Raw genomic sequence first — 22,115 nt, forward strand, 5'->3', positions numbered from 1 at the left:
AATAAATAAATTGTGTAATGCCTATATATGTTTAATCATAAGTGATAGAGACATTTTCGCAATAAAATTCATATTTGATTTAAAATTTAATTTTGATCCATTTTAATATTTAAATTTAAATGCGATGATATGTTTAATTCAAAATTATGATAGATTGAGAGAATTTTTGAGAAATGATGAGAAAAGATTAGAAGAGATATTTGAGAAATGCGTAGATATTACGTGCGTGGATATTATGTATGAGAAAGGTTAATTGGATATTATATATATATATATATATGTGTGTGTGTGTGTGTGTGTGTGTGTGTGTGTGTGTGTGTGTTGTATTAGATTTTCTTGCTAGCTAATTAAAGTGGATTAATATTTTCTGATTTAATTTATTAAGTTGATCAGGACAAAGCAATTAAGAATGGAAGTCTGGCAGTACGACCCAGCCATTTTAATTTGGACTCGATCTGACGATTAGATTGAACAAGGAAGCCAGCGATTTAGATCCAGGTCGACATTTGTCTGCATATTAATTTTCAATAATAGATTGGTAATTTAAAAAGCTAGCGGTTTGAAATTTAATCTTATATACGCTGCTCCTATCTATGTTTTTTTTTTTCTTTTTTTTTTGAGAAAATGTAGCATGCTATCGCTTCATTCAATTAGGAAGAAAATTTAAGTACAAATTGAGGCATCCAGGCCTCGAAATATAAGGAAAAAAAGAAAGAAAAAAAAAAATAAAAAAAGAAAAGAGAAAAGACAGAGCTAGAACAGCTACCGCTTCATTCAATTAGGAAGTGAACTTAGCTACAAGTTGAGGCATCCAGACCTCGAAATACAGGAAAAAAAAAAGAAAAAAAGAAAGAAAAAAGAAAGAAATAGAAAAGGAAAAGAGAAAAGACAGAGCTCCTATGTATGTTATGTTATAAAATGACAGAGCTAGGACAGCCACCGAAGAAACATGCAAGCACGCTTGCATGCGAGTAGCATACGCCATCCCGGCCGGCCCATTTAATTTTGTCCGTCCATTAATGCTTTAGTGGAAGTGGCTGTACATCAAGCAATCCACTAAGGTTTATTAATTAATCAATAAATGACCACCTACGTCTACGTAGCTGCACATGAAGGTAGCTTTAACTCTCGAAATTATATATCTCAAATAGCTAGTTCGTTCGCGAGCGAGTTAATTAATTGTTCCAACTCGTCCGAGACAACTGTATACATGTGCTGTCCGCAGCGTCCGCCTTTTTTGATCCCATCCGACGGCGCTGCGAAATCCAATTTCTCAGGCTTTCCTAATTCCTATCCGATGGAGAAATCATCGACTTGACCTGCTCCGCCAGCTCAGTCATTTGTCATCTATTCATCGTTTAAGCTCATTCCCGGCGTCGTTACGAAACAAGTTCGCGATTGAAATTCTTCTTAATTTATCGTATACGAAACATCCAAAAGAATAAGGAGGAAAAAAAAAAAAAAGAAGAAGAAGAGAATAAAATACAAAATTAATTCTAGTGACTTTGACAGTTTGACTATGGGCCTAGCTTCATCGGGTTGCAAAGATAAAACAAACCTCTATAATTCATTCTACAAAAATTTCAAGTTTTCTTTTAAAAAAAAAAAAAAAAAACTGCCTCTTCGAAAATCGTAGATCCTAAATACGAGTAGGGCTAGAATACTCCCAAAAGTACCAATGGATTGGTGCTTTTGAATTTTTAGACCTTGGATGGAGAGATGTAGGGTTGAGATGATAGTGATAGATGATGGTAGGTGGCGGTAAATGGAATAGTATTTGATTCAAGCGGTATTAGCAATTGAATAGTAGGGCTAGAAATTTAGAAGCACCAATGAGTTGGTGCTTCTAAGGGTGCGTTTGGTTTGAGTTATATCCTAGCAGGATTACAAATAATCCTGTCAGGATTACTGTGTTTGGTTCATCCGCTATGTAATCTAGTCGTTAATATAGCATTACAAATCGAGCAGGATTACACCGAAAATATTAACGAGAGGGGGTTGTGTATCTTGTATTACTGAAAACCAGTAATACTATATATTATATAAAATGACAATTTTACCCTCTAACTCTCCAAACCCTTTCAATACATTATTTTAAAGAATTTAATTTAAAATTTTGAATTGTCAACTTTTAATTTTTTAATTTTTAATTTTCAAATTTAAATTTTTAATTTTTTAATTTTATATATTTATATTTAAATTTTAGATTTTAAATTTAGAAATTTCATATTTATATTTTAAATTAAAACATTAAATTTATATTTTTGTTAAAATTTAAAATTTAAAATTTTAAATACAAATTTGTATTTTAAATTTCTGAATTTTAAATTTAATTTTATTTTTTTATTTATATACTCCACTCTTATATTTATATTTTAAGATTGTTAAAGTTTAAGAAACTTCATATTTAATCATTTACCACACTCGCAACACACATTACACCATCTTCACCTTTTTGTTAAAATTTAAAATTAAAATTTTAAAAATTAAATTATTTAAAATAAAATTTGGTAAAAAAAAATTGTTTGTAAATGAAAGAAAAAGTTTACGAAATATGACTAGCTACTATTTTCACTCTGTTACACTTACTAAATTACTAGATAGAACAAACTATAAGTAAACAACTATAATACTGCAATCCAAATATTATATTACTTAGCAATTACACACGCTAATGCAGCATCAATAGTAACCCTCACTTAAGAATTCCAAGATACTAAATATATCGAGAATATTTGTTTAATTTATATAGATTCGAACCCAAATGGCTAACAGTCATCTCTAGCTCTACTCCTACAAAAGTACACCCTACGATACACACTTTTTCATAATGGGAACCCATGCACCAGAAACAAGAGAGCCTAGTAACCATTGCCTAGTAAGATTGATCTTACCCAATTAATTTGGTCAGTAATTGTTTATTAAAATACTTTTACATATTTCTTATCATGATAGTAATTATACTTCTTATGGACGGGCCAAACAGACTTATACTGAATCAACTGTATGATTCAACGTTATTTGGATAATATAATACTATATATATACCTCCACTATTATACACCCCATACTCCTAACTCACGCAGACGACGAGAGATAGAGACGCACACGCACACACACTACGCCTCGATATACTATCCGTAGCACAGAGGCCTCCGTGCTACTAAGTTATTTTCAATGATGCAGCTTCCAAATTGACGATCGGCTCTGTTAGGATTGATCTATACTATTGAAAGTATTTGAAAATTAAATTTCATAATTTTTTGGCATCATTTATCTATCAAACGAATAGTTTAAAAATAAACGGCTGAAAATAAAAAATTTATAAAAAATGATGATAAAAGACTTGAATTTAAGATCAGAGATACTGATCTTAATCTAAATAGTGAAAAAAAAAAAAAAATCATCAGATTTCGATTATTTTACACCGTTAAATTCACAAACGCATCACATCTACTATTAAAATTGTTAATTTTGAGACATTTTAATCAACAGCCAAATAATGTCGAAAAATTATGAAATTTAGTTTCCAAATACTTTCAATAGCATAGATCAAGGCTAATAGAGCCGATCGTCAATTTGGGAGCCGAATCATTAAAAACAACTTGGTAGCATGAAAACCTCTGTGCTACCGATAGTATACCAGTCTAGCTATATATATATGCGGCTGTTCTTTGTATGTACCATTTTAGACATATGCCCTGTGATCCATTTGTTTACTGCTTTAGGCACAGCTAAAATATAACCCTATTAACACTTGTAAACAGAAAAGTTGTTTTCTTTCTGGCTTCATATACTTAAAACAGAGAGTTGATTATTTAGTATTTTCAATACGATTTTGTTAAATTTTTGGTATTTCGGTGATAGAAAGTTAGGTTAGCGTCAACTAAAAGAGTTTCAACTATTGGTCATTTTGGAGACCCAAGTTCGAATCCTAGTTGATTCACATTTCTAGCTAAGTTTATTTCTAAATGAAATAAACGAAACGGGTAGCGTGTTATCTATCTTTCACAAAAAAAAAAAAAAAAAAACTATTGGTCATTTTGTGGGTTTGCATTATTTCTAGTGACGAGAGTGAAATCAACATCAATCCCTTGGACAGATTTAGGATTTGATTGTTTTTGCCGCACCGTACGAGTTTTCACTACATTTTGGGGACGTACTGCACCTTGTAGAAAATTGTTCAAAAAAATAATTAGGTTAGATATGCACCGTATATGTTACGAAAAATTCTAAAATGCAACGGGTATATTAGTGACGTGACGTAACAAACCAATCAAATTAATTCTTTTAAGAATATATGTCCCATCATGATTGTAAAAAAGTATTTTTATTGTACTTTTGTTTAAAAAGAAGGAATATGATTGGCTTGTTATTGATGACGTGGTGCAAGTGTGACAGTGTAGAATTCCTCATATTTTGCTAGTATTTTGATCGTCACTTATTAATCGAAAAAGATAAGAGTAAAATAAATAGTCCAAAATTGAAATAATTAATTAAAAAAAAAAAGAAAAAGCGGTTAAACGATGAAAACTGATGATCAGCTGGCCTTCTGATCGAGATAGGCATGACTCATGCGGGATGTTCGGTAGTACGTAGTTTCCCGGCAGCTTCGGACCCCCCCGTAAGCGCATGTAGCTCGTGTAAATACACACCGAACTGAGGCTAACCCAATGGGCTCGAGCACGCAAGTGAACCCTCTGGATAACACCAACGTGGATCCACGTACGTGTCCGAAGCACATGGCCTTGCCACGTAGGATCATGCACGGTGGGAGGAATTCTATACTATCACACTTGCACCGTGTCATTAATGATAAGTCCATCATATTTCTTCTTTTCAAATAAAAATATAATAAAAATATTTTTTTCAATTATGATGAGACATATATTTCTAAAAAAAATATTTGATTGATTTGTTATGCCACACGTCACCAATATACATGTTATATTCTAAAATTTTTCGCACGGTGGGCCACCACCCGCTACCATCCCTCACCCCCTCTCTCTGGCTAAGTGAAAATGGTGCATGGGGCCAAGGAGGCCCCCACCCCCGGGTCCAGTCCAGGCCATCAGATCCCCGTACTATATAAGTAACAGAGTGCACTCGCATAATTTCATATGGTATTAGTGGCAGTGCGATCGATATATACAGTCAAGCGAGCACCCGGCTTAATTAACTAGAGAGAGCTCTCCGCCGCTACCTTCGCCATATTTCTCTCCCCATCGATCCATCCATATTTCTCTCTCCCCATCGATCTCCTCGATCGTCCAGGCTCCTCCCTCAATTAATAATATTCTCTCTCTCTCTCTCTCTCTCTCTCCGCCTCCCCAATTCCTGTCCTTTGGGGCGCCTCGTGCGTGTTGTACTCGATCTTCCAATTAATTAAGCTAGCTAGCTAGTACTCATTCTTAATTGTAAGTTGGGGCGATCAAAGAATAAAGCATCGAGTAATTTCATTAAACCATGCACTATGTATAATTAAGATATATATATATATATAGGAGATCAAGCGAGCAAGCGAGCGAACCATCCCATCGTCCAAAGTACATACATACATACATAGCTAGCGAGCGAGCGAGCTATCTAGCTCGTGATCGCTCCGGGCGACCGACCGACCGACCGACCGACCGACCGACCGATAGTTCGTCGATTAAAGAGAGTAATTAAGGGAGTGTGAGGATGTTGGAAAGGAAGGGTGCAGACGCCCTGCCTCTGGCCTCGCTGAACCACGTCTCCATGGTTTGCAGATCGGTTGAGAGGTCCCTCCATTTCTACCACAAGGTACTTGGCTTCACCCCCATCAGGAGGCCCGGCTCCTTCGATTTTGATGGCGCATGGTACGTACGCTAGCTCTCTTAATTCCCTTTCTTTTTCCTTGTTTCTTTCTTTTTTTCTTCTTTTTTTTATTCTTTTTTTTTCAAAAAAGGAAAAAAAAAATCCTTATAGAAAAGGAAAACGAAAAAAAAGAGAAAAAAAAAGGAAAGAAAGAAAGAATGTTCCGGTTCATTAATGATCGACCAAATTCCCTGTACGGGTCGCTGCATGATCACTTAATTTGCTTGTGATTAAAAAAGGTTGTTCAATTATGGCATCGGCATCCACTTGCTGCAATCTGAAGATCCGGAGAGCATGCCGAAAAAGGCGGAGATTAATCCCAAAGATAATCACATCTCCTTCCAGGTACTTAATTTGTTTGTATGTTTTTCGATCGTAAATTGTATCTGCGGAGCAATCAATTTGGTATGAAAGTTTTTAAGCAGCTGCTAGAGGGTCGGTCTTGTAACGTAACTATTTAAGTTTTTTTTTTCTAAAAACTAAATTAACTAACTATATATATATATATATAGATTATTTCAATATTTTATATTTAATGCCCTTCATTCATTTTCTGATGCGCTCGCAATCTGGTTCTATTGGCTCCCTCCCTTTGCCGAACAGAAGATTTTTGCTGATAGCGCACAACCAACTATAGCTCAGGCATCAGAAATTAAACATGCCGTGTTCCATTTCTCTATTACTTTAAAGTAGAACACTTTCAGCTCTTGTATCATTTTGTGTGCATCTTATGGGAGCTCAAGTCTCTTTCATTAACTCACTTGTCCAGCCCCACCTAACATGTGCAAGTTTTTGTTTCTTACTAAAAAATATTGTATCTATAATCCAAAAAGAGTTGAATAATACCGACTGTCCCTAGCGCAAGTTATAAAGAGCTCGGTGGTTGGTACCCGAGGCAAAAGAAGAGTCGAAAGCCAAAGACCAATTGATTGCACCCAAGTTCCAATCCTAGCTAATTGATTTACTTTTTCAGCTTAGTTTATTTCTAAAAAAAAAAAACGAAACGGATAGCGTGTTATCTTTCTCTCTCTCTCAAAAAAAAAAAAAAGAGTTGAATAATTACATGTCTTAGTTCAAATGTTATAATTCTATCTCTTAGGATTTAAACATTTTTGCTAATTCTTTAGTAATAAAAAGATATGAGCTCTTGCATAATAGAGTTGGACCATTATAACTGAAAAGTAGCACTAGCTAGCATTGCTTTTGTGTTTAATGTTTTTAATTTGACTGTTGGGATGAGAGTCTCTGGTTCTCCATTTTTGTCTTTTAGTTCTCTGATGAGGAAGTAGTTTTCAATTTTAATTTTGATAGCCTACCTCCATATATACTTCCGGGATACTGCAACTTCTTTACGGAACTTACTCAGCCTTTTAGCTTCCTTACGTGCTGCGTATATACATTTTTGCTATGATTTGCTGTCAAAGAAGCCTTATTGTGCGCAAAGCTTATACGTGCATGCCCCACACTTTTTTTTTTTAATTAAATAATATTGTACCAGCAAGTAATATATTACAAAATTATTACGTTCTGCGAATATAATAGTATTTTTAATAAGAAAAAAGGTCGTGTGTTAGGGTTAAGATAATTATATATGGTGATGGATCGAGTACAGAGTAATTAACACTAGAGGTAATTATAATGAGCAAAATATACCGGGGCTTTGTTACAGTACAGTTGGTTAATTACTACGGGGACTAAGTTATAGCGTCCTGAAAGTCGGGGGACCTGGCAGGGAATATATTTTTGTTTAACTGTCTTCACGAAGTCTTCAGCCAGACTGCGGCCGTGAGGGAAATGGGGCACGCAGACTGCCGTCGTCCTACCTTATAGTGGGTCGGTTGGACAAAAATATCTAGAATACACGAGTTATATATATATGATTGATTATTGACGTATCCTTCTTAGCCAATAAAATTATTTTTTTTGAATTGATCCATCCCATCATAATTATTAAAAAATTTAGTTTTATCATATATTTTTTTAAAAAAAGAGAAAGTTGTGATTGACTTATTAATGATTATGTGGTGCTAAGTGCGGCACGCTCTACTTCCTTCGGTTGGACACGCATGCACGCTTCTCCACTTTTGGCTCAACCTGTTGGTCGTATGTGAGCCTGAGCCAAGTGTGCTAGCCTGAGAGAGTGCGCATGTCATCACTAGGCTTAACTTTAATCTTTCGTGGCCACCATGCACCCCCACCACCGCGGTCGCCCAAACATCCATTAAATATTTTACGCCGATAATTTGTTATTATCTGCAGCCTTTTCCTTTGTCTTTCTAGTAGCTGCTAAATTTGTCCATCTAAGCATGCATCCATCTACCGCGCGAGCACTTATATAAATTTAATTTGCTTCCGATGGAAATGACTAAACTAACCCTCCCTGCAACTCTGATCTGTTTGATGACAGTGTGAGAGCATGGCCTTGGTGGAGAAGAAACTCAAGGAGATGGAGATAGATTACATCCAGCAGCGTGTGGAGGAGGGCGGCGTCTACGTGGATCAGCTCTTCTTCCACGACCCGGACGGATTCATGATCGAGATTTGCAATTGCGACAACCTCCCTGTGATCCCCCTCGTCGTCGGCGAGCCTGTTAGACTTTGTAAGAGGGTCTCCCTCATGAAGCAGCAGCAGCAGCAGCAGCAGCAGCAACAATCGGCGCAGTTTCTGACCCCTGCCGCTGTTCATGTCAGCGAGGACCCGCACAACATTCCTTGCGCATGAAAAGCAGGAGATCGCGGAGGAGAGGGATCGATACTGCAAGTACATGTATAGGTCAAGGTCCAGCTGAGATCGTACGTAGGTCCGTGCAACTCTTAATCAGAAGTTTTAAGTTATTTTAGATTCGATTGTGGTAATTAACCTTCGGTGGGTATATATGTAGTAGCAATAAATAAAGGGGGCGCACGGAGTGATCAGCAGAAACTCGTCCTATATATCTTTATTTGTGGCATTAATTAATAAATAATGTGAGGAAATTATAAAAGTGGTGAGAAAGTGGTGTAGTTAAAAATCGATCGTCATGCCGTTTGTCTCGCAGCCTGTGTGGTTGTTTGGCTGTCTCTCTTTGTAATTTGTTAATTTGCTTGTTTGGAGTTTGCACGGTTCTATCTTGGCTACAAGAGCTAGCTTTCAATAAGTGTCATGTCATACGTCGATATATCTGACGTGACCAAATGTAATTTCCGGAGCCCCTGAGAGCCGTGAGTTTGCCTAATTAAGTTGTTGAGGCCTTGCGATTAAGGTTTCGTACGCGGTCTCGCTCAAGGGAAAGTGAAGTGTGCTACGAATATTAGCACTACTGCTACGTCTCTCTGATCTCTCTCTCTCTCTGATCTCTCTCTCTCTCTCTCTCATAAGTAGATTAAGCCTGCCACCTGTCATCAACTATCCAAAATAAAATTTCTACTATTACACTACTCCAGTAAATTTCGCACCACGGGCACGCATCATATATACATAAGGTTCACGAACAATCTAAATATAGAAATTATAATAAAAAGATTTGATATAACAAATAATAATCCTTAAGCGGAAAGAATCTAAAGCATACATTCTATATATTTTAGGGTACACTAATAATTGTATTTCTTCTATTCCGAATGCTACATATATAGATTTGTCGGATGATCCACATGCGGCGTTTGATCGACCACTTACAATTATAACATCGGACCTGGCCACAATTTTGTGTGGAGGAATTATATATAGTTAACCGGACCCATAGGCGTGAAACAGCGGACTCTCTCTCTCTCACACTCTCTCTCTCTCTCTCTCTCTCTCCCTCACACACAGACAAAATTACGTACTTCCCATGATAATTCATGGGTCTGCAGCTGGTAGGGATCGATGTAATATATATGGACCGTGCCAAACTAGCATGCCTAGCCATATAATTATTTTACTTTAAATATTTTTAAAATAAAATTTATAATAAATAAAAAGTATCAAAAAATCTTGCAAATAATCACTATTATTAGTTAGGTATTTTAGTTAAAAAGTTCAGATCTAAAATTTTTGTGCAGTGAAGAACCGAGTTGGAGGGTTGGAACTTGGCCCTTAGTCGACCAAGGGCCGAGTCCCAACCTGGTCCACTCGGACCAGGTCCTAAGTCTTAGAACTTTGGTCCAGCAGGGACTCAAACCGGGACTGGGTTATTGACTCATTGGAGAGCCGCAAAGGTTTGGGCTGCGGGCCCCGTTGGCATGCACTCGGCCTGGGCGGTGACTTCTTTTCTTTTCTTTTCTTTTCTTTTTTGTTTTTTCTTCTCAAATTTTTTGTATTAGATTTAAAATTTCATTGCGGTGAAATTAACAGAAGAGAAATCGAATGTTTGAAAGAATAGAGAGAATTGAGTGTTGATAGGAGAGAAAGAGTGAAAGAAAAAAATTTGTATGTTGAAGTTAGAAAAGTCAATATATAAAAACTATATATATATATCGGCAGTAAACGAGCCGTTTTACTACCGATTTGTTTTCAATAATAGAGCTTCCAAATTGACGATCGGCTCCGTTAAATATGATTTAAACTATTTAAACTACCTATAAATCAAATTTCACGCACTTTCGATATTGTTCTTTNATATATATATATATATATATATATAAAATAGAAGTTTATAAAATATTTTAATATTTTCTTAAAAATATATATTTTGATTAAAACACGAACAGAAATGCCTAACTTGACGTTGGTCAGGACGGGCGTCTTGCAGGTGGATCTGTCGTTGGGCATACTGGAGTACGTGTTTACTGAACTGCCATACCATCCAAGCAACAAGCTCCACGTTGGAGTAACCTTGATCACGTGATTGATACCGTTTGGTGAGAAATATGATTTCCTATGATTGATACCGTTTGATGAGAAATATGATTTCCATTATTGATCAGCCAAAGCTCCTCCATATATAGGTGATTTTGATTAGTAAGTGGTTAATTAATTATATGACAGACAAATTTAGATATACTGCTTCATAGAAAAATGCATGGCACAATGGAAGCAGTTTATTTTTTTTGGAAGGAAGAAAAAAGGGCTCAATGAGAGCTTCGTAACCGGAAAACCACGTACTACACTTCTTTTTAAATTCTCTCAGCTAACACCGCATGCTACAGCTCCTCTGCTGATTTTTTGACTTGAGAATTAATGCTTCATATTTTATGATCAACCGGATCTAATTTTTTTGTGAGCTCTTCGAGACGTCGGTGAATATAATGGAGTCATCTGCAAAGAGAAGATGGGAAACTATGGAACAATTAATAACTCTTCAAAGTATGAAAGGGAACAACATTTCTTTTTATCATATATACAACAAAGAGATGCCGCTGCTGCTGCTAAGAGCTGTGTGACGTTTTTTTATGTCTAGATTTTACTATTTGATGATTATACTAATATGGATGATGGATCCAAGAGCTGAAAAAATTAATAATAAAATATTATTAATTTCTCTACTACTAATAATATTCTAGCTGGATTCCTACGACAGTACATTATTGAAACAACCTATGCATGGTATCCTTTGCATCAAACTCATCATGCATACCTACGTAAATGTCACTGGGCCGGGCCAACAAGTGGCACAATTGGGAGATCGTTTTAGGGCTCCCAATTTCGGTCTTCTTAGTTCAGCCCATTACAGAATGACTTCTATAATTTGGCCTTCCAATTAAACTCGACTTTGATAATAATAATAAAAAAAAAATGTGGTTTCATATTATATATACGTAGAAAAGAAAATTTATGGGAATCAATCATCCCCGTAGACACCACCCATGTTGATTTTCTCCTACGATGTGACATTTAATTTTAAAATTCGAGGGCTGCGGTTAATTTTTTTTTGTTATTGTTATCATTTTTCAGGCTACATTAATTGTCGCCATTAGTGGACAGGTGACTGTGTACAAATCAGACAAGTCAATGTAGTCAAATTCCGCAGATGCATTGTTAGGGTGCGTTTGTTTCGTCGTAAAACCGTCTTGAAAAAAAAAAAAAAATTCTATGAAAATCTAAAATTCAGTCGTTTGTTTGGCCGTAAAAAAATTTTTCAAAAAATTTTCTTTACAAACAGTAAGGAAAAAGGACGTTTTCGTTTTTCGCTCGAAAAGAGCAGAAAACGAAAACTTACGCCCCAAAAATCACAGCGTTTGGCAGGGGCGGGGAACAGAACGCGCGTGGTCCATGAGCGCCATGAGCGCACCCCCCGCCCCCCCCCCCGCCCCCCCCTGGCCTCGTGGACCAAGAGAGAGAGAGAGGTGCATGGTGGACCTCTCTCTCTCCCATTCTTTTTCTTAATATAGAATAATATAAAATATATAATATATATATAGTATAATAGTAATTATTATACATATAGTATTAATAGTATAATAGATATTTAATATATTGACTATAATGATATTATTTATGTATAGTATATTTTATAATATAAATATTATTCATAGACACATCAATAATTTATTTTATAGTATTAAAATATATTACACCTATTTATATTATGATTCACTAATTATGTCATAATAATTTAATTATGTTTGTTTATAAATATATAAGTATAATACTAATATCAATGAATATGATAATTATTATATAGTAAAAAATATATACCTATATAATAAGAAAAGATAATATAATAATTTTGATTTATAAATTTTTTTTTCTTTAACCAAACAACAATAAGAGAAAAACTCAATTTATATTTTATTATATAAAATTATATATTTTATATATAGTATTATATGACATACTGTTACCATTGATTATATTAAATACTTATCCAATTAATTATCATCATATATATATTTGCAATATATTTAATTGTATAAATATAAGATAATAATAGTAGTATATATAGCTAAATAATAAGCATAAATTATAAATAGAAATAATAACAAATACATATAATAATAATAAAAATATATATTTTTTCTTTTCAAGCCATTCAACCAAACAATATAACTGAAGTTAGTTTTCTTTCTAAAATCAACACTAAAATTTGTAAAAACGAATTTTTCATAAAAACTTTTGTTCAAGGAAAATTTTTTTTTCTTCAAGTTTTACGTAGAACAAAAACAACCCTTAGCTTTTTCTTCTTTTCTCCTTTTGAAAAGGTGCATATCTATACTTCTATATTCTATCTCGCTGTTAATGAATCCTCAGTTGAAGATGCAACGTGGCATATTTGGGAAATGGGGAGGGGCCGAGGCCGGTTTCGCCAGCATTTTTTTTTTTTTCATCTTACTTTTTCTTTTCTTTCTTTATAATTCAAATCTAAATATTTTCTCTTATTATAAAAATTTTAAAATATATAATATTTTCTATATAATTTTTAAAAAATAATTTAGATTATATGTATTAAATATAAAATTTGATTTCATAATATTGGTCACTTAGATATAAATTGTGCAATAAAAAAAAAAGTGATGATGAAGCTTAAGTTAATTACTTAGTTTAATTAACTTAATTGCGAGAATTGCACAGTTCAATGACATATTTATAGTCTAATAAGCAATCAACTCTATATTCAAAATTTTCTTGAATACCCAAAATATAATTGGTTGGTTTTTAATTTTAACAGTTAGATATTTCTAAAATTTATTAGATAGTTTAACAATTTTTTTTCCGAATGAATTATTAATTGAATAAAACCGATCGACGTTAAACTCTATCTTCGTCTGGAATAAAAATAAAAGATCAAAAGATAAATTACACTTTTCGTCTTCAAAATTATAAGATGAGTGACACTTTAATTCTTGAGTTTAATGTGTTATGGTTTAAATTATAAAACATGTGACATTTTCGTCCTCAAACTTGAATTAGTTATAATTTTTGTCTTGAAATATGAGGTATATTATTTTAGTCCTCAACATTTACTACTATTATAAATATAATTTATTATTCTTATGACATTGCCTCTATTTTTTTTTTTTAATCATTCTTATGCTTTTATTCTTATATTTTTATTATAACAATAGTTGTTTCTTTTTCAATTGTTTTTTTTACTCTTTTTTTATGCTATTTTTTTTTCATTTAGTTTTATTTATTTATTTATTTTTATAGAATCGATCCGCCGTAACGCTATGCATGGGTGCTTTCATTAGTATTGTAATTAAGTTTAAGATCTCTTTGAGCGGATAATGTTTAGTAGGACATCTGTTAATATCACCGCCCTTTGCAAAATTTTTAGCTAGCTAGCTAGCTAGACTGCAAATTAATTACTTGTAGAAAGATAAAACGCGCATGTGACCACCAAATTAACGTACCTGCACTGAGGATCGAGAAAGTGATTATATTTATATAGCTCACGAACGTACCCCCTAGATCTCCGTGTACGCATGTATAAAACAAGTGGAAAAGATCATGTATATGCATGTGAATGAATGAATGAATTTATTATTAGAGATTATTATAGATTATTATGCAAGGGAGCACGAGAGATCGATCGAGATGCAAGCATTAATCAAATTAACAGCACCGGAAAAGTGCCCTGCCTAGAGTCCCAGACTTTTCTCTTTGACGTGCCTAGCTACTGCCTACTGATGTGCATTAATTCTTGGTCGCCACGGTTTGCATTGCTCTCACCTAATATTAATTTTATTTTATTTTTATTTACTCAGTCAGCGCTTCGCTTCGTAAAGATAGAATAATTCGGATCATTCGTGGAAACAGGCTGAGATCAGCGAGCATGATGGATCTGTTGACCGATGCGTCGTAATCAATTAAAGCTCACGATTACACTCGCACCTAAAGGTTAATTTGGAGTTCCTTGGGGAGAAAGCTAGCTTGCTACAGTCAATTAATCTTTTTGTGGCCCCGTCCATGCATCTAATTAATTAAGTCACCCTGCTTAATTTGTTTTTTTTGAAAGACAAAAAAATTTATAAGGATGCACAAATTAATTCTCTAACCCTGCCTTGCTGGATCGGGCCGCGAAATTTGTTTATTTTTTGAGAAAAAGATAACATGTTATATGCTTCATTCATTCAAAGTATGAATTAAGCAACAAATGTGAGGTAAAGAGACCTTGGTAATAAAAAAAAAAAAAAGGTTGGTTTTTAGTCAACAGACAATCCTTCCACTGGGTGGCCAATTTCAAGATATTAGTTACCGTCGCCGGAGGGTTACCGACGGACAGTCCTCCCGCGAAATTTATTAATGTTGATTGACCGCGAGGTTGCACTACAACAAATAGAGCTTCTTCTAACAGTTTTTTTACCAGCAATTAGGCTAACTGTCGCTAAAAGTATATTATACCAGCGCTTTTTATTTTTATTGCAGCAGTTACTAAATCGCTGGTATATATGATGATAATTTTTAAATTTATAAATAATATTGGACCAATAAAACTATATTTTATTAACTTTTTCAATTTCCATCAATTGGGCCATGGGCCAATTCCCTTCTCCATCGCGAGCTTCGAGCTCCACCACGAGCTCGATCTCCACCACGAGCTCTCCATCTCTGAGCTCTCCATATCTCTCCCTCTCAGGAGAGGGCTAGGGTATTCGCGGGGGAGGCGGCGAAGCGGTCGCAGGAGATATCCAAGGAGGCGGCGAAGCGGTCGCAGGAGCTCACCATGGGCGCCGCGTGCCTCTCTCAGGAGCTCGTCTCCGAGACGGCGAAGAAGTCGCGGGAGATCGCGGCGGAGGCGACGAAGAAGGCCGATCTCGTCCACTCCGAGGCCCTCCGCGCCGCGGGGCAGATCAAAACCCTAGCATCTGATATCCCCATCCCCCCGATCCCCCCGATTCCCCCAATCCCGTCCATCTCCGCTGGATCCGGATCCGGATCTCCCGCCGCCGATGACGAGCTCAAGCAGTTCGGGGTCACGGAGGAGCTCAGGGAGTTCGTGAAGGGGATCACGATCAGCACCTTCCGCGATTTTCCCATGGAAGGTTTTGGTTTCAATCGATCTCTTCTCTTTGTTTGATTTTAGGTTCACGATTGGATTCCGGCGGTGTTTGGATCGAAGAAATGGCGTATATAGATTAGTGTCATTTGAAGTTGTTAATTTCATTGTGTTAGTAATGTAGTGAGTTCTCTTGCGTTCCTATTTTTATTGAAGTTGTTAGGAATTTTTTTCCTGTTCCTCGTTGGAATTTGATGTTGTTTGCCCAATTTAATGCGGAGTGTTCTGTTCTTTTCATGTGTAGATGAACCAGAAATATCTGAGGTTCCTACAGTGTCAAATGTTCGGCAGGATCTTAGCGAATGGCAAGCGAGGCATGCTACTCTTGTTCTCTCAACTGTTAAGGTTAGTCTTATCATCAGCCTTTAGTTGATTTTATCTAGTTTTCTGTTTACTTTGAATAGTGTTTTGCTTAACTTGGTTCCTGAAGCTGATAGACAATATTATGAACTTGATGTTTCTCATGTAAACTAAACATGGTTATATGTAGATATATGTTTATAGGATTTTATTTGATGTTCCTGATCTAAATTAAAATAGTTTACATGAAGTCGCAGTTCTAGATAAGATTTTTGGATCAAATATTTTCTCTTCTGATTGCCTTGCTTCTGATTGCCTTGGTTGTAGAAACTTGTTTTCACCTAGTAACTGATCCTATAACTTAATGCAAGTCCCTTTCTTATGCTAACTGATCCAATAACTCAATGGCGTACCTTTATCTGAACTTCGCCAACTACATGAACATAGATAAAGGTTGCTGCTGAGCTGAATGTTTCTAGAATTTTACTGATTTCTTTTTCTTCTTTTTTTTTTAATGCGGATTATTACTGTAAGTTAGTTTTAATGTTACACTTCTCGTATGTACACCGAGTTACAATGTTAGATTGTTGCAAAGCTTCATATCGAGCCATCAACTAAAGCAACATGTAATGAATAACTTTATTATAGAATAAAAAGAGAACAGTCTCCTTTTCTTCATGGAAAGTTAAGAGAACAGTCTCGCAGTGTTAGTGCAATTTGATCTGTGAATAGCTTCTCAATTAAGCCGAAGTGTTCGTAATCGGGGGTTTCAAGAGTTAATTTTTGGATTCGCTTGTGATTTGTGGGAGATATTTCGATCATCTACATGCTCATCTCTTTTAAATTTGTTTCGAAACCGAAATTTAGGCCTCTTTTGTGCTTCATTAACACTGATTGATTAAGCTGTGCGAGATTATTTAAGTTTCAAGAACATTTTTACTTGTGAATCTCCATTGCTCTGATGACATTTACCTTTCTATAGGGAAGTGTACTAAATCTCCATTGCTCTGATGACATGTTTGCTCTGATTATGTTTAAGGACAAAGTTGAATTCTAGAATTAGTACTATATTTGTTTTTCTCATCTTTTCCCTCTGTCTGGCATTTACTTAGAGAGAGATGGTCCGTGATCGAAGTGGGTTTTTTTTTTAAAAAAAAAATTGTTCTTCTACTAAAGTCTTACACTTCTGGGACAATTATATACCTTGGTTCTTTCACAAGAAGAGTTAAGAGGTAGGAAATTAGAAATACACGAGGAATTAAAAGTTTGTCCTTCTCTTTATTTTATTTATTTTGGAACATAAACTCAATGCTCGCCTGGGTTTTAGGTTTTAATTTTTTGATATTTTATTATGTGAGTTCAGTGAGAGAAGGTAAGGGAAGAGAGGTGTCCTTACCGCAGTAGGCGATTTGGTTTTGCTAGGAATGTTGGTGGCAGTTAGTAAATGAAGCTACTATGTATAGCTAGGCAAAAAAGTTACAGCAGAGATGTTTGTTCCTCAATTGTAAACCACTTGTATGTTGTTTTTTCATGTAGCTATTGTACGAAGGGAGATGATTTTAACTAGCTAGCCTTGTGGACAAAATTACGTGTGTTAAACCCCGTCAATTTTAGTTGGTGAATAGTGATTTGATTTGATGAATGCATATGTCAAAATCAGAAAAAGATAATAACATCATGTTCGTCTAAACTCTTAACTACGGCTATATATAGATACTTTGTACTAATGTACAATTACAACTTGTAGCACAAGAAAGATTTTTATAATTAGATTTTCGAGCAAATTAGTATCGGCCTGCATTTTCCTGTTCTGGTCTAATTATTGCTTGTGTTTAATGATAAGGAGAGGATTCATTAATGTAGTTGATTCAGAAGACATTTGGTTTGGTAGGTTTTATATAGCAGCTTAGCTTAATTATATATATATATTAGGAATCTTAATCCGTAGTTGACTTCGTACAAGTTTTGTTTTCAACAGCGGAGATTATGTTAAGTAGTTCGTATTCTTTGTGGTGACGTTCAAAGAGTTAATTTCCCAGATGAATGTTCTAGAATAAGTTGATATTTTCATAGTGTCATCCATATAAACTCATATATTAATGCATCTATGAGTTGAGTTGCTGTGGTTTTAAAAGCACTTATTTCTTATATTTTCAACCCGTTTCAGCCCAAAATAAAATCCAAGCCACATCAACCTAGTCCACGGCCTAAAAAAATAACATTTAGCCTAAAGCCCAGTTTAGCATATAGGACCCAAATGTATTGTTAGTTGCACAAATGCTTACACGTCTACCTCTTGAAAGCCACTCTTTATCGAGTTACATGGGATTGACCTTGGTTTGGTCTTGAGCCGGCCAGTTTTCGCCCTTAAGCATCCTAATGTTTCTAAGTTTGAGCTTGTTCGGTTCTTGTCTCAACTATAGTATCTTTAGTATTCCTACCATGTTATTGCTCTCTTCTCTTTGTCAGCTTTGTAAAATAGTGGTCAGTTGAGCTTTCTAATGCTAAAACATGTCACAGGACGAGGAATTGATGAAAGCAGTTGAAATTAACAAGGGAAAATGCTGGAAGAAAATAGGTATTTTTCTTTCCTTTGTATTACACACTAGCACATATTGAAACCAATCTGGCCATAATTAGCGCCCAATTGGTAGAGAAGTCTGTCTACTCTGAAAATCAGCAGCCGAACATATAAAAGTTCTAGGGTTTTTCCTCCAGCAGTTTGAAGCTGAAGTGAGCTTCTATGCTTTAAATTAGAAGCTCGAGTTTGTAGTTTCTCTTCTACCACAGGGGAAAGACGTTGAGGGTGATTTCGCCTTTTTTTTCTAAAAGGAGTTATGGAGATGATGTCGAGGGAGATTTTGATGAAACGGCTATTAGAGCTTCTTTAAACAGTTATAGTTGAATAGTATTTCTACAAAAACTCCAGCCCACTTAAACGGCCCTTAGATTTGATTTTTCTGTTTTCTAGCATACTTTATATTATAGTAAAAGGCATATAATGGGAATCATGGTTATCATTTCACAATGATTAGTATAGTTGTGCTTTAATCATCGGCTTGTATTTACGGGTTCATGGCTAAAAAAGGGGACATAAGGATATTTCATAGCAAGGAAAAGAAAAGAAAAAGTCAAAGTGGATTATCAGGGTGAACTTGACCTTATTAGATATTTTTAATTATGGATAGTGAAGGGCAAAGATGTTCAATCTTGAAAAAGAACAAGATGTTTAATTAGAATTTAGAAACTCGAAGAGCTTTATCTGTGCATCAGTCCTTTTTTTTTTCTTTGAAAGGATCTATATGCATCAATCTGCAAAAAATTGTTTAATGTCTCTATACTAGTATTGTGAATTGAGATTATCTTGTTATTTTATTTTTCTTTAGCCGAAGGTTTTCCTGGCAGAACAGATCAGCAATGTCAGCACAGATGGGCAAAGGTTCTTAATCCTCATCTCGTTAAAGGTTCCTGGACTCATGAGGTTCGTAGCTTAAGTTCACCACTAGAATAAATAATTCTAAAGTGATCTTGGCTTTTAGTGCGTTATTAATTGAATATATTAGAAAACTTGTGCTCCTCTATTTTTCTATATTACAGGAAGATAATAAGTTAATTCATCTTGTAAAGAAGCATGGACAATCAAAATGGTCTATAATTGCAAATTTTCTCCCTGGTCGCATTGGAAAACAATGCCGAGAGAGGTAACCTTCTGAATTTTCTACTACATAAAGTGTTCTTGTTAGTTACTTTTAAGAAGAGATATTTATTTATTCACCTCTGCTAAGTTATCTATTAACATATGTCCTGCAAAGTTGAAATTTTCAATTACATCTCTTTGCGAATTTAATTTCATACATATGTACTTTTCAACTTGCAAAAATGCCACTCTTTAAATACCTCTTTTAGGAGAAAACCAACTTCTCCCCATGAATGACCCTCCAACAAACCAACTTCTCCCATGAATGACTTTCCAACTCAATATAAGGGTATTTATGTAAGAATTGCAGTTTTGACAGGGCAAATGAAAATTCAGATCTTGAAACAGTTTGTATGTAACCTATTAGTTTTCATGTTAAAGGTTAATAATATTCATTTCCATTTTGTTTCCTAGTTTTCACTTTTCAGTCTTAAAGTTATATTGACATTTTCTTTCAATGGTATAGATTATTTTGCACCTAAGTAGTTTCTAGGAATAAAAATAGTGGATAATTCAAAGAGAGAGAAATTTTATTGTTATTCTGACTCTTTGTTTTATTTAAATAGTATATACTACTCTAGGGATTACATGTTTGGAAAGTAACTGTCTGAGAAGTTTGATTCCTTTCCATCATAATTTGTTGCATCCTTCGTAATAAGTTGTTGGTCTTTGTCATTCTTAGAGATGTTGGCCCACAGCTGAAACTTTTATAAAAGTGCTGTTAAACGAAGATTTTTGAAAAAACGTCGACAACTTTTTCATTGATATACTCCGCAAGCTTCCTTATTATTGAAGCTAGAAGCTTCTAATTGGAGCTTTGTGTTTTGGGGGCTCATAGGCTCATTTCTATTAGCCACTACGGCAAAAGCGCTGGTCTTTTTATTTTCCAAACACTTACTGCTTTTCAAAGTAGAGAAGCAGTTCCAGTAACCAGGTCAAATAGTACTTGCAGTGTTGAAATAGCTCATTGATATTTATCATTTTTATTTTTCAGGTGGCATAATCATCTGAACCCTGAAATTAAGAAAGATGCTTGGACTGAAGAGGGAGAAATTAAGCTCATAAAAGCTTATCGTGTGCATGGAAATAAATGGGCAGAAATAGCGAAGTTGCTCCTTGGAAGGTACTTATGTTCATTAAGAATATCCTTTTTGGGTTAGTTTCCCATCATTCATGATACTGGACTCCAATATTTCAACACTAAGCATCTTTTTACAACAATTACTTTCTTTTTCATCTATGTTGGCCTATATTGCAATATTAATGCTAATTCATTTTGTTTTCTTAATCATGAATAGGACTGATAACTCAATAAAAAATCACTGGAATTAAGCTAATAGATTTTCTGTTGAAATGAGCTTATGTAACTTGTATGTTTCAATTTTTTTTTGTTACAGATTGAAGCAACAAGCAGGATTTGACGTTCGCATTTCAAGAATGTTTAGTTGGAGCTTTTCACTTTCCTTTTTCTTAGCTTTCTAACATTTGGGGATCAAATAAATTTTCTATTGTATTGATTTCTATTAAACATAAAAATTTGTTTTGTTGCATTTTATCACTGCTCTAGATCATTGTTTATAGTTTTGTTTCAAGAATGATTGTATCGTCTTATTGCAATTTAGTAATATGATTCTATTTTGTTCCGGATACTACAGATTGTAGGTTTTACAATTAATATCAAATGAAAACACCCTATTGTAATTTGTTGATATTAGTATTTTTTTTTAATATTAGTTTCAAATTGCCAGCGGTCAAAAACTGTCGGTATATGCGCCTTCTGCCAGTGTTTTTCTTATACTTTTAGCGACGGTTTAAGAACTGTTGCTATAGATTATCTTCACCGATGGTCAGTAAAAGTGCTGGAAAAAGGTTATACCAGCAAGGATATTGTAGCGGTCACCTGCACTTTTACCAGCAGTTTTAGAACTGCTGGAGCAAATATTACCAGCAGTTTTCGTATTCTTTACCAGCAGTTTTGACTGCTGGTATATGCCTATTTTTTTGTAGTGTTGCCTGCTAATCTCTACAAAAGTAAGCAGAGTTTTGCTAAAATTGAAAGTTTACAAATTAACACTTGTTAATTAATTTACTCAGAAAAGGGGAAGGAAAAAAAAAAAATCATTCAAGCCATTGTTTTGTTTCCATTTCTTTCTGCAACCGAAGGTGATGCAACCAAAAAATAAAAAATTAATTAATTAACGACTTTTTATAATCTTTTTTATTTTTGTTAATTTATTTTGAATGTCTCTTTAAATTAACTTTTTGAATTTTTCAGATGTAATAATCTTCTAAAAATTAGAAATATGGATTCAGAAGTTTTAAATTAGAATTACATTATTTGTTTTAGAAAAAAAAAATAAATGTACAGAATTTGATTAGAA

The 22,115-nt window shown here is 34.6% G+C and overlaps 2 protein-coding genes across 2 annotated transcripts; both read left to right on the plus strand.

Moving 5' to 3' along the window:
• On the plus strand, window positions 5,109–8,947 carry LOC109716305. Its single transcript, XM_020241658.1, has 4 exons — window positions 5,109–5,417; window positions 5,505–5,840; window positions 6,078–6,183; window positions 8,246–8,947. The coding sequence occupies exons 2-4, from the start codon at window positions 5,683–5,685 to the stop codon at window positions 8,558–8,560; spliced, it is 579 nt and encodes a 192-aa protein (XP_020097247.1). The 5' UTR covers window positions 5,109–5,417; window positions 5,505–5,682; the 3' UTR covers window positions 8,561–8,947.
• Window positions 14,533–21,385, plus strand: LOC109716587 (snRNA-activating protein complex subunit 4-like). Its single transcript, XM_020242118.1, has 8 exons — window positions 14,533–14,578; window positions 15,295–15,723; window positions 15,982–16,082; window positions 18,558–18,615; window positions 19,424–19,518; window positions 19,635–19,738; window positions 20,729–20,857; window positions 21,132–21,385. Exons 1-8 carry the CDS (start codon window positions 14,533–14,535, stop codon window positions 21,214–21,216), a joined length of 1,047 nt encoding a protein of 348 aa, XP_020097707.1. The 3' UTR covers window positions 21,217–21,385.

The sequence above is a fragment of the Ananas comosus genome, linkage group 10 (genome assembly GCF_001540865.1).
Source record: "Ananas comosus cultivar F153 linkage group 10, ASM154086v1, whole genome shotgun sequence".
In the NCBI taxonomy this organism is placed as follows: Eukaryota; Viridiplantae; Streptophyta; class Magnoliopsida; order Poales; family Bromeliaceae; genus Ananas; species Ananas comosus.

Excerpts from the sequence above, each read along its gene's own strand:
- LOC109716305 (XM_020241658.1), top strand. The coding sequence starts at position 5,683 with ATGTTGGAAAGGAAGGGTGCAGACGCCCTGCCTCTGGCCTCGCTGAAC. Across the intron at positions 5,841-6,077 it reads TTCGATTTTGATGGCGCATG|GTTGTTCAATTATGGCATCG; the intron begins GTACGTACGCTA and ends TGATTAAAAAAG. Across the intron at positions 6,184-8,245 it reads ATAATCACATCTCCTTCCAG|TGTGAGAGCATGGCCTTGGT; the intron begins GTACTTAATTTG and ends GTTTGATGACAG.
- LOC109716587 (XM_020242118.1), top strand. The coding sequence starts at position 14,533 with ATGCGTCGTAATCAATTAAAGCTCACGATTACACTCGCACCTAAAG. Across the intron at positions 16,083-18,557 it reads TTGTTCTCTCAACTGTTAAG|GACGAGGAATTGATGAAAGC; the intron begins GTTAGTCTTATC and ends AACATGTCACAG. Across the intron at positions 19,739-20,728 it reads GGAAAACAATGCCGAGAGAG|GTGGCATAATCATCTGAACC; the intron begins GTAACCTTCTGA and ends TTTATTTTTCAG.